General features: G+C 36.2%; 1 protein-coding gene across 8 annotated transcripts; it reads left to right on the forward strand.

Annotated features, from left to right (window-relative positions):
* The first annotated feature begins 358 nt into the window (after positions 1-358).
* On the forward strand, positions 359-10,168 carry LOC117929081 (putative disease resistance RPP13-like protein 1). Of its 8 annotated transcripts, XM_034849276.1 has the most exons (8): positions 359-4,725; positions 5,880-6,092; positions 7,416-7,726; positions 7,914-7,950; positions 8,781-8,844; positions 8,973-9,159; positions 9,352-9,408; positions 9,577-10,168. In XM_034849276.1, the coding sequence occupies exon 1, from the start codon at positions 653-655 to the stop codon at positions 4,670-4,672; it is 4,020 nt and encodes a 1,339-aa protein (XP_034705167.1). In that variant the 5' UTR covers positions 359-652; the 3' UTR covers positions 4,673-4,725; positions 5,880-6,092; positions 7,416-7,726; positions 7,914-7,950; positions 8,781-8,844; positions 8,973-9,159; positions 9,352-9,408; positions 9,577-10,168. The 8 variants fall into 8 exon arrangements, with proteins under 8 accessions (XP_034705167.1, XP_034705166.1, XP_034705165.1 ...); XM_034849275.1 differs by lacking the exon at positions 8,781-8,844 and having other exon boundaries at positions 7,914-8,780; XM_034849274.1 differs by lacking the exon at positions 7,914-7,950.
* Positions 10,169-11,790: the final 1,622 nt, after the last annotated feature.

Raw genomic sequence — 11,790 nt, forward strand, 5'->3', positions numbered from 1 at the left:
TAATAGACATGCATTTTATGATGTCAATCAAAGTGAAAACATTATTCAAGTAGAAGAAATGGATGAATATGATAAATTTTGAATAATTTGGTTTAAGGAAGGTAATATAGGAATCTTAATTAAACTAGTACAATAATTTCCTAATATATTTTTTTTTCTTTTTTTCTCTCCCCTTTATTTTTCTTTTCTTTCCATCTATCACCTCATATTATTTGAACGGCTAGTGGGATCCGTGGTCAACGAGGTTTCTGTAAGGGCCTATTGCGGGTGGATGTATTGGAACATGAATCTCACCCATTCAAACCCTCTTAGCTGTAATCCGATTTTTAAAATGAGTCTCAATCAACGCAGCCATGTTCTGATGCTCCTCAGGTTTCAAAATACTTAATGGTAAAATGTTTCTTGATCAAATCACCCACCTTCTGATGCTCTCTGCACCGGTTGATGGGTTCAAGAGCATCAAATTCCAAATTCAATGTACTAAGAGCAGAAAAATACCAATGGGTATGCCCATGTCACAAAAGCACGAGTTTTCCAAGTGGGAAGGTCTTCATGCTGCGGAGTGCGGACCCATCTCTCTGGCTTTTGCACATTGGGCTTTCCTAAGCTCCTGGTTCCATTTTTTCTGTTTCTCATCTTATCCAAAGAAAAAATGTTTGTGGGTGAGGTATTTCTGTCTTCCTTCTTTGAGGTGGTGCTGGACAAGCTGGTGGCTACCCCGCTGTTGGAGTATGCGCGCCGGCAGAAGGTTAAGTCAACACTGGAAGACTGGAGGAAGACTTTGTTGCATCTCCAAGCAGTGGTGAATGATGCAGAGCAGAAGCAGATCAAGGATACATCAGTGAAGATGTGGCTGGATGATCTCAAAGCTTTGGCTTACGACATTGAAGACGTCCTGGATGAGTTTGATAGCGAAGCTAGGCGGCGAAGTTTGGTGGAAGGATCAGGTCAAACCAGCACCAGTAAGGTACGGAAGCTCATCCCAACTTTTCATTTTAGTGGTGTGAGATTTAATGACAAGATTGGTAAAAAGATGAAGAGAATCACCCAGGAGTTGGATAATGTCGTAAAAAGAAAATCTGACCTTCATCTAAGAGAGGGAGTTGGGGGAGTTTCAACTGAGTGGACTACTTGTTTGGTAGATGAGTCTGAGGTTTACGGTAGGGATGCTGATAAGGAGAAGATCATGGAGTTGTTGCTATCAGATGAAGTACATGATGCTGGTCGTAAAGTTAGGGTCATTCCGATTGTTGGTATGGGCGGGGTTGGTAAAACAACCCTAGCTCAAATAATCTATAACGACAAGAGGGTGGAGGACAATTTCGATATCAGAGTCTGGATGTGCGTATCTGTTGAATTTGATTTGGTTGGAATAACAAGAGCAATTTTAGAATCGGTCTCTGGACATTCATCTGATTCTAAAAACTTACCATTGCTACAAGATGGGTTGCAGAAAGAACTGAATGGAAAAAGGTTTTTCCTTGTTTTGGATGATATGTGGAACCAGGACCCTATCCGCTGGAGTAGCTTAGAAAAGACCCTCAGAGCAGGAGCACAAGGCAGTGTGGTAATGGTTACAACTCGCCATGAAGATGTTGCATCAATTATGCGCACGACTCTTTCTCATCATCTTAGTGAACTGTCCGATGAGCATTGTTGGTCAGTCTTTGCAGATCTTGCCTTTGAAAACATAACTCCAGATGCCCGCCAAAACTTGGAACCTATTGGTAGGCAAATATTCAAGAAATGCAAAGGATTGCCTCTGGCAGCAAAGACGCTCGGAGGTCTACTGCGCTCGAAACACGATGAGAATGCTTGGAAGAATATGTTGAACAGTGAAATATGGGATTTACCAGCGGAACAAAGTAGCATTCTTCCAGCTTTACACTTGAGCTACCATTATCTCCCCACAACACTGAAACAATGCTTTGCATATTGCTCCATATTTCCTAAGGATCATGAATTTCAAAAAGAGCAGTTAATTTTGTTATGGGTGGCACAAGGATTAGTGGGTGGCTTGAAAAGGGGGGAGATAATGGAAGAGGTGGGTGAAACTTGTTTTCACAATCTATTATCCAGATCATTCTTTCAACAATCTGCTCGCGATAAGTCATTGTTTGTGATGCATGACTTGATTCATGATCTAGCACAATTTATATGTGGGAATTTTTGTTTTAGGCTGGAAGTTGGAAAGCAAAGCAGTATTTCAAAGAAGGTTCGACATTTATCATACATCCGTGAGGAATTTGATGTGTCCAAGAAATTTGATCCCCTTCATGAAACTAATAATTTGCGGACCTTCCTGCCACTAGGTATGCCTCATGATGTTTCAACCTGCTACTTAGCTGACAAAGTCCTACATGATCTATTGCCAACATTAAGATCTTTGCGGGTTCTATCCTTGTCTCATTATAATATCACTCACTTGCCTAATTCATTTGGAAATTTAAAGCACTTGCGCTATTTGAACCTTTCCTATACTGCAATAAAAGAATTACCCAAATCAATTGGTGCACTTTTGAATTTGCAATCACTAATGTTGTCAAATTGTGGTTCGCTTACCGAGTTGCCATCAGAAATTGGAGAACTCATCAACCTGCGCCATTTTGATATTTCTGAAACAAACATAGAAGGGATGCCAATAGGAATCAATAGGCTAAAAGATCTTCAGAGATTGAGTACTTTTGTTGTTGTGAAGGATGGTGGAGCAAGAATTTGTGAGTTGCGAGATCTTTCATGCCTTGGTGGAGCACTCTCTATTTTGAACTTGCAGAATGTGGTGCATGCTACTGATGCTTTAGAAGCTAATTTGAAGGACAAGAAAGCTCTTGAAGACCTGGTGTTTTCCTGGGATCCTAATGCAATTGTCGGGGATTCAGACAATCAAACAAGAGTGCTTGAATGGCTTCAGCCTCATAACAAGTTGAAAAGGCTCACCATTGAGTATTACTGTGGAGTAAAATTTCCAAACTGGTTGGGGGATTCTTCATTCATGAACTTAGTTTCCTTGGAAATTAAGAACTGTAAATATTGCTTGTCCTTACCACCTCTTGGGCAGTTAAAGTCTCTCAAGGACCTCTGCATTGTAAAGATGGATGGAGTGCAAAAGGTTGGTACAGAGTTCTACAGAAATGGTTCTGGTTCTTCATTTAAGCCATTTGTATCCCTAGTGACTCTAGTGTTTCAAGAGATGTTGGAGTGGGAGGAATGGGTTTGTTCTGAAGTTGAGTTCCCTTGTCTAAAGGAGCTTCATATTGTACAATGTCCAAAGCTGAAAGGAGATGTACCTAAGCATCTTCCTCATTTAACAGAACTTGAGATTACTGAATGTGGGCAGCTGATGGATTCTCCTCCCATGCTTCCATCGATTGATCAGCCGCGGTTAGACAAATTCGATGATGCGATATTTAGAAATGCTGTTAACCTCTCTTCACTTACTTGTTTGAATGCAAGTAATATTTGTAGAATACCAGTGGAATTGCAACACCTGCATTCTCTTGTAGAATTGTACCTTGTTGATTGTCAGGACTTAATTGAATTGCCAACCATTCTACACAAACTCATCTCTCTAAAACGCTTGGTTATCAAGAAATGTCCAAATCTTTCATCAGTTTCGGAGATGAAGCTGCCATCCATGCTTGAATACCTTAAAATAAAAAAATGTAGGAGTCTGGAGTCCCTACCAGATGAAATGATGCAAAACAATAACTGTCTTCGACATTTGATTGTGAAAGGTTGTGGTTCTTTGACGTCCTTCCCCAATGTCACTTCATTGGAATATCTTGAAATAAACAATTGTGGGAAAGTAGAGTTACTCCTGCCTCAGGATATCATGATGCACAACTGCTACCCTTCCCTTAGAGCCTTTGTGATAAAAAGCAGTTGTGATTCTCTCAGGCTCTTTCCGTTGGGCTTCTTCACAAAGCTTGAGAATCTTTGGTTCGGAAGGTTTGCAAATCTGGAGGCCCTTTACATTCCAGATGGACTTCACCATGTGGATCTCACATCTCTCCAGTCCATTACCATCTGGGATTGCCCTAATCTGGTGTCTTTTCCACAAGGAGGATTGCCAGCTCCTAACCTCAGACTGCTTTTGATCGAAAGTTGCAAGAAGCTTAAATCACTGCCGCAACAAATGCACACCCTCATCACATCCCTTCAAGATTTGACAATAGTTGATTGTCCAGAAATTGATTCGTTTCCACAAGGGGGTTTGCCAACTAGTTTATCTCAACTTACCATCTTAGATTGCTACAAACTCATGCAGTGCCGGATGGAATGGGGCTTACAAACACTTCCCTCTCTTAGAAAATTGGAAATTCAAGATAGCGATGAAGAAGGAAAGTTGGAGTCATTTCCGGAGAAGTGGCTGCTGCCCTCCACTCTTTCCTTTGTTGGAATTTATGGTTTTCCAAATCTGAAATCCCTTGATAATATGGGGCTTCACGACCTCAACTCTCTTGAAACTCTGGAGATTCAAGGCTGTACAATGCTCAAGTCCTTTCCAAAACAGGGGCTGCCGTCCTCCCTCTCATGTCTTAAAATTGGGAACTGCCCTCTGCTAAAGAAGCGGTGCCAAAGGGATAAAGGGAAAGAATGGCCCAAGATTTTTCACATCCCCAGCATTGTGTTGGAAGAGTATGAGTCATCTAAGGAAGTAATCTTGTCATGAGGCCCTTGCATCCATGCTCTTGCTTTTCTATGCAATTATTGATTGGGATTCAGGTACATCCTGCCTTTACCATTTATCAATTCCATGTCAGTCTCCAAGTTCTATAACTGCTCCGGATTGAACTGCCTTATGGTGTTAAAATATGCTTTTTTTTTTTTTTTAATAATTCTTTTCGATGAAGATTGACTTTTTAAGACATCAATTCTATGAATCAAGTGGAGGTAAGGTAGATATTCCTAGTAGATATTTTAGGTTGTAATATAATACAAAATATAACTTTGCATTTTCCTTTTTCTTGTAAAAGAAATTTTGTTATCAGTTTCTGAAAAAAAAAAAAAAAAAAAGAAAAAAAAGGAAAAAATGGTTATAAATGTGATTTTCAAAATTTTAATTTTAAAAGCAAAAGTGCAACCAAATATATCCTTAATTTTTTTTTTTCTTTTAAATTTTGTATTATTTCTATTGAATGAGAAACATTGTATTTGACTTTGTGAATATCGGAATATTTTTTAGGGTTAGTTTTCAAATAACAATTGTGGTAAGGTTGGAATATATGCTATTTCTCATCATTTTGCTTTCCTCTTCATTAGCACATCTAATTTTCACCAATGCTATTGAAGTGGATGTTGTTGCATATTTGGATTCCGTTTGATAGTGCTTCTAATATAAAAAGCATTTGTGAAGAAAAATTAGATGTTTGGCAAAATTTTGAAAGTACTTTTAAAAAGTTAAAAAATCACTTATAGTGCTTCCTAGAGAAACATTTGATAAGTGAGTCCTCCAAAAACACTTTTAAAGAAAACACTTCTACTAAAAGTACTTCAAGTATAAGCACTATCAAAGACGTTCTTAATAATATGTATAGATAAAATTACTTCAATTTGAGGAAAATAAAATATTGGAGGAAAATATAAGAAAAGAAAATAGTAAGAAAAATTTATAAAATATTTTTATTCTTTAAAAAGGTTCATGGAAAAGATGAGGGGAAGAAAACTAAATTGTTAAATAATCACTTTTCTCAAACTTCTTTATACATTTCTAAGAAAAATGGGAAGGAAAATTCTTTTGCTTTTTCCCTCATCTTTTCCTTAATATTTTTTTCCTTTACATTTTTCCATGATATCCAGACATTAGAAAACCATTTTCTTTTCTTTCTTTAATACTTTCCAAGAATCAAAGTGTAACAATTTTCTTTATCATTCTACAGATAGTAGTGTGCTCTACTGAAAAAAAAAGCCGGTGCCAAAGGGATAAAGGGAAAGAATGGCCTAAGAGTTCTCATATCTGCAACACTCTGTTTGAAAAAGGAGTCAATTTATCTGGATGAGCCATCTTATGATGAGGTTGTCTTATCATGAGACCCTTGCATCCAAGCTCTTAGCTTTTCTCTGGACTCATGGCCACCCAATTATTCATTTAGGTACTTTCTCCTTTCATTTTTGCTGCAATCAGTATACATAAATTTTGTATTTGATTCTCACTTGTCAATTTCATGTCATTCTAATGGGGCTATATTTTAGAATTTTTTTGTCAAGTAGTTGTATAACTGATGTTTAAAAGATATCCATTCAAGAAATAAACCTTGGGTATGGTGTCATAGATAGTTTTTGTTTGACTAATACAAAACAAAGGAAAACTGCTTAAAAATCAATTATACATAATTTAGTCTAGTTTCGAAACCCTATTAGCTTACTATTTTTTAGAATAGAAAACGTAAGTGTTTTTCAATTTTTATAAATATCACACAAGTTTGGTAATTTAAGTTTTATTTTTTATTTTTAAGCATATAAAAAGTAGTAGAAAAGAACTCTTATTACATCACCTACTATGTTTTAAACAATACTCCTTTGTATTTTCATGTTACACCATGAGATGCTTAAGAAACTCTTGTTAGCTTTGTGCTTAATCTTCTGATCATTTCTTACTTACATTACAAATGGAATAAAGGTAAATCACTAATTTTATTTTAATGCTTCTAAAACTTGAAAATGGTCATAGTAACTACTAAGAATTTCAATTAAGAAATAATTAAACAGTAACACCAATAGGAACAAGAAGGTGCTATGTTCATTTAAGGCTTCATCCTATGAAAATTTGTTAGTTTTGTTCAATATGTGGCTGCAGCCCATCCCTTGTCTGGTATTGTAGTTGTGGTCAACCACTGTTGTTCCGTAATATCCTCTGATGCACCGCTGACTATACTAAATTGGTTCCATACTCATGCACAAAGATGACCATTTTCCAATTTGATTCCCTTTGATTCCTATATCTCTGTGTGTGTGTGTGTGTGTGGTAGTATATTATTATAGCAAATCTTATTGCTGCATCTCATTAATTGGATGCTTGGGGTGATTAAGTTTTGTAGCTAGCATGAAGTTTCATGAATATGTTTTTGAATCCAAATTTAGTGACACAAGGATTTTGCCCCATTTAGAGCTTATATGCTCATTTTGTTACCGTCTTAGACTTTCCTACAGAACTATGGAGGTAACATATCCCAAAATTATAATTTTTAACTTCATTTGTATTTCCATGCTTTTACTGGCGATTTCTCCTTTCAAATAGGTTTTTCACTTTTTCTCTATCTTGCATGACCCTCGTTTATGCTGCTTTGCTTGGAAAGAGCTTAGGCATGGTAGAGGGATTCTCTTCTTGGTTGGTGGGTTGATTAAGTGAAATGTAACTAGATGAGAAACATCTATTGTGAAATCAATTCTCATATGTTTTTTGAAATTATCTACAGGTTGATTTTGGATGACTTTTGAATTTTACCAAAAATATTCAAAGGTGTGGTCTCTGAGTCAGGCCACTGAATGAGTTGTTAACAAAAATGGCATCTTGGAAAGTGAATATCCACGTTAACTTTCAAACCCAATTGTTAGTTCACATCAAACTGGAGAAGAGTTTGTTCATTGGACTTCAATGTTGCTGGCTTCTGGTGTAAGGTGCAAAGTTCTTGGCTATCAAAAGGCTTTATGTCAGACTTCATGCTGCAATGGACCAAAACACTCTTCATGTTCCTTTAACAAGCCCAGACAGAGTTACTATGATAAGGTAGGGAAGTTGTAACTTGATACTTAAATTAGTTTTGCAGACTAAAATCATTTTTTTGAAATGGGTTGTCAACTCTGTTTTGCAACATGAAAATGTGTTCCCCCACCCCCCACCTTCTCTCTCTCTCTCTCTCTGGTATACCTTCTTAGGTTGTTAAGGTGCCTTTTGTGTGGATGTTTGTGTAGAGGATACATGGATGTGAGTGGAGATCTGGATTCTCAAAGGTGTTACAAATGTAGTGCAGAATCACCAACACTTGGAACTATTTGTGTTGCAAATATTCTTTGAAGGCTTGGTTTTAAAGAAGTTTGTTATGTTTTCTTCAATATTGTTTTGATCAACTATTGTTAACATATATATCTTGTGTAGTATCATTGCTTCGCTGTAACCATAATATTGGTAATGCTCTACTGCACAAAGATGGCCGGCTTTCCAATTTGATTCTTTTGAAATTCTATTTGTGTGTGATATTTCTCTTGAAATTCTATTTATGTATGATTTTTTTTGAGTGATATTTCAGTGTTTTACTTTTAGAAAGAGGGTAATTCTCTCTTATAAAGGATTTAATTAGACATTCGTTTGGAATCTTAGGTGCTGTTGCTTAAGTTGTGCTTTGTTACTTAGAAACAGAGTTGTCCTTGTTTCCTTCAGTTTCATTTCTATGCTTTCTTTGATGATTTATTCTTTCAAATAAGGAAGCAGTGCAGTAAATCGAATACTGGACAGAATTTAAATCAATAGGTAGATATTCTATAGACTTAGATGAAAAAGGTTTGTCTATTTCTAGCTCACAAAGCTTAAACATCTCCTCTTTCTTGTCCTTTGTTTCATACACTCTACAAATGTTCATAGCATTTTAATGAAATATTTCGATATTGCTGCTATTAAAACCTATGTCCATCTTCATGTTATGCAGTTTCCTCTATGGTATCACTGAAGAATTTGTAAGAAGCATTTTTGTCATATAGATGATTCTTTTACAACTCATCACCATGGTTCTTGGCAAGCAACTGTCTTTCACTATCATAATGATTCTGTTTTGCTTGGTCAATAGGTATGCTGCAATGGGACTAGGGCATCATCCATGTGCCTTTGGGAAGTTGTCATTAAATTCTGAGGTTGTAAACTTTGGGAATTTCAAAGCAAAACCAATTTAGCAATGCAGAATTGTGACACTTATGGTTTTTGGTTTTGAGTTGTCAACAAATTTTCTAACATGTGACTGTTTGTGGATGCTTATTTCTAGGGTAATTTGGTGCTTGAATGGAGACTGGTGGTTGGAAGTTGATGTCGAATCACCAAGACCCAAAAATATATGGATGCTATACTCATTGTATAGACTTTTCACTTCTCCTGTGTCTTGCATGGCACTTGGGTATGCTCTTTTGCACGGGGAGAGCTTAGGCATGGTAGAAAAACAGAATCTATGGAAGGTACAAATTCATGTCAACTTTCAAACTTTTAGTGGTTCACTTCGAAATTGAGCATAGGATTTTGTTCACTGGCAAATTGGATTTCAATATTGCAGGCTTCTGGTGTAAATGCAAATTTCTTGGCTGTCAAATATGCTTTGCTACTTTAATTGATCTTGTTGCTGGAGTTTTATGTCTGACTTTGTGCTGCAGGGGACCAAAACATTCTTCCTGTCACTTGAAGAAGCCCAAAGAGAGTTACCTGATAAGGTAAGGAAATTGAAGTTTTGTACTTAAATCAGTTCTGCATACTAAAATTACTTTTTGAAATGGTAGTCAACTCTGTTATGCATCATAAAAACCTCCCCTCTCTCTTTCTCCCTCTGCTATACCTTTTTAGGTTGTTAATATGCCTTTTCTGTGGATGCATGTGTACAGCATATGTGGCTGTGAGTGGAGAACTTCATCCCCAAATGTGGTGCAGAGTCATTAAGACTTGGAACTAATCAAGTGTGAAGGAAAGCAGAGGAAGCTACACTAGTTTTTCCTCCCTTGAATAATACTTGAATATAGTACCCCTATATGTGAGGAGGTTAGCAAGGCAGGACAGCCTTCTTCTTCCCTACGAGCTCATCTATCAAATGAAGCGGCTAATGTCATTGCCGCTATGACATGCAACCTCTGCAGCTGTTGGAAGCTGATACAGATTTCTCGTCTCACAGACAAGGTTTCTCTTCTGTCGATACTGCAACTATTTGCATGCTTAGTTTGTTAGTTTCTTAATTGTAAGCGGATGAGAGCAATGTCCCTTGATATCTGTTTGGGCTCATAAGGCATCCTGTTACAACTCTTGCATTGTAGCTGCTCACCAAGTAGTTTCTTCTTGTTGGAAATGTGTTCTGGTGGGATATTGAATATTCCTAAGTTTTACTACTTTCTGTATCACAGGATGTTCTGTGTATTTCAGTTCAACTTACTGATATGATTTCAATTCTAGGGGGTCCATTGCCCTCTAAGCAAGATGAGAATATTTAGAATGGCATGACAAATAACCAAATATGGGATTTACCAACCCAACAAAGTAGCATTCTTCCAGCTTTACACTCGAACTACAGTATCTAATCATGAGGCCTTTCCATCCAAGCTCTTGCTTTCCTTTGCTTTTCTTTCTTCTTCAATTCTTCATTTAGTTTCATTTCAATACATTATTTTTTTCAGTCATATGTTTAGTTTTTGTGAATATCAAACATGCTTGGTTATTTTAATTTTATTTATTGTTTTAAAAAAAAAAATTTAGTAAGTATATTACAAGAACTAAAAGAGAACTTCTTGGATGATCTTTTGAACATTTTTAGCATTTTCAATGATTTTTGGATGTTGATATATTTAGAAAAAAGAAAAAGATGTAGGTGGGTTATGACTGTAAATATTAAAATTTGTTTAAAATAAATTAGGAATCAAAACAATTTTTACATTCTTGCTTTTATATTTTTCTTAGTTTAATCAAGAACCATCCTATTTAACTTCATAAAGTTATGGCTGCTATAAATATTTTTTATGTTTGGTTCCAGGAATATATCAAAAAAAAAAAAAATTGTTAAGAAATATTATTTTCTTATATTTGGTTTTACTGTAAAAAATAATAAAGAAAATCACATATAATTAAATTTAAAGTTGATGAATTGTTGAAACATCTATTGAATTCAACCTTAGTTCTTCCACTTTAAGCTATTCACACACTGTGCACACTAGGTTCCGATTATAAGATGAAAAACTATTTCCCTTTTGACTTAGGAAAATTTTAGACTTGGTACCTTTGACCTCATTTAATAGTGTTGGGACACCTTGTAAAAGGCCAATGAGTCTTTGAAAAAGAGAAAGAAAGAAAAAAATGTTTGCTTACCTTGAAACCCGAGCAAGGTCTGAGGGGTATATGGTGAAAATCTTTGAAGCCTGGTGCCCTAAGCCTTAATTGGTTGGGAGTCACCGACCTCAATGCTCGTTACAAGGGTGGATAGGTGGAGTTAGCATATGGTAGGCAAAAAGGGTATATGAAAAAGTCCGGGGAAAAATCCGAGGAGTTAGTGGTTGAAAGATCCTTAAAGCTTGATGCCCTAAACCTTAATTGGTTGGGAGTCATCGATGGACCCCCGTTACATGGACAAAACAGAAAAGAATGCCCCTTAAGCCTGTTACCTTAAAAAAAAAAAAGGGAGAAAAGTGTGTTCTCTATTTATTGAATTTGGTCAGTTTGCTAAAGTGTTAAAAAAAGATAGGTTGGGGGGAGAGATTAGTTTAGCATGCTATATTCGGAAGCTATCTTCTTACACTTAGATTTTTGTGGAAGAATAAAGTTTGGTTCTTTGGAAGTGAAAATGGTTTTAAAACTTCAATTTGCATAATGCATTCCCTTGATCAGTGGTATTTAGCAAGGTTGCTTATTTCTCTTGTTGAAATTTGAGGTTTTATTCCTTTAATGTTCCATGTGAGAGTTTGTCAGTCATGCCACTTAAATATTTTTTTGGAAGTGATCAGCATGATGTTGTAAATTATAGTAATTTTATTTTATTTTTCTCTCCTTTATTGCTAAGGGACTAGCAATATGTCGGTTGGGGGGAGTGATTACTACTCAAAAAGTGCTATTTGATAGCT

The sequence above is a fragment of the Vitis riparia genome, chromosome 13 (assembly GCF_004353265.1).
Source record: "Vitis riparia cultivar Riparia Gloire de Montpellier isolate 1030 chromosome 13, EGFV_Vit.rip_1.0, whole genome shotgun sequence".
NCBI classification, from domain to species: Eukaryota; Viridiplantae; Streptophyta; class Magnoliopsida; order Vitales; family Vitaceae; genus Vitis; species Vitis riparia.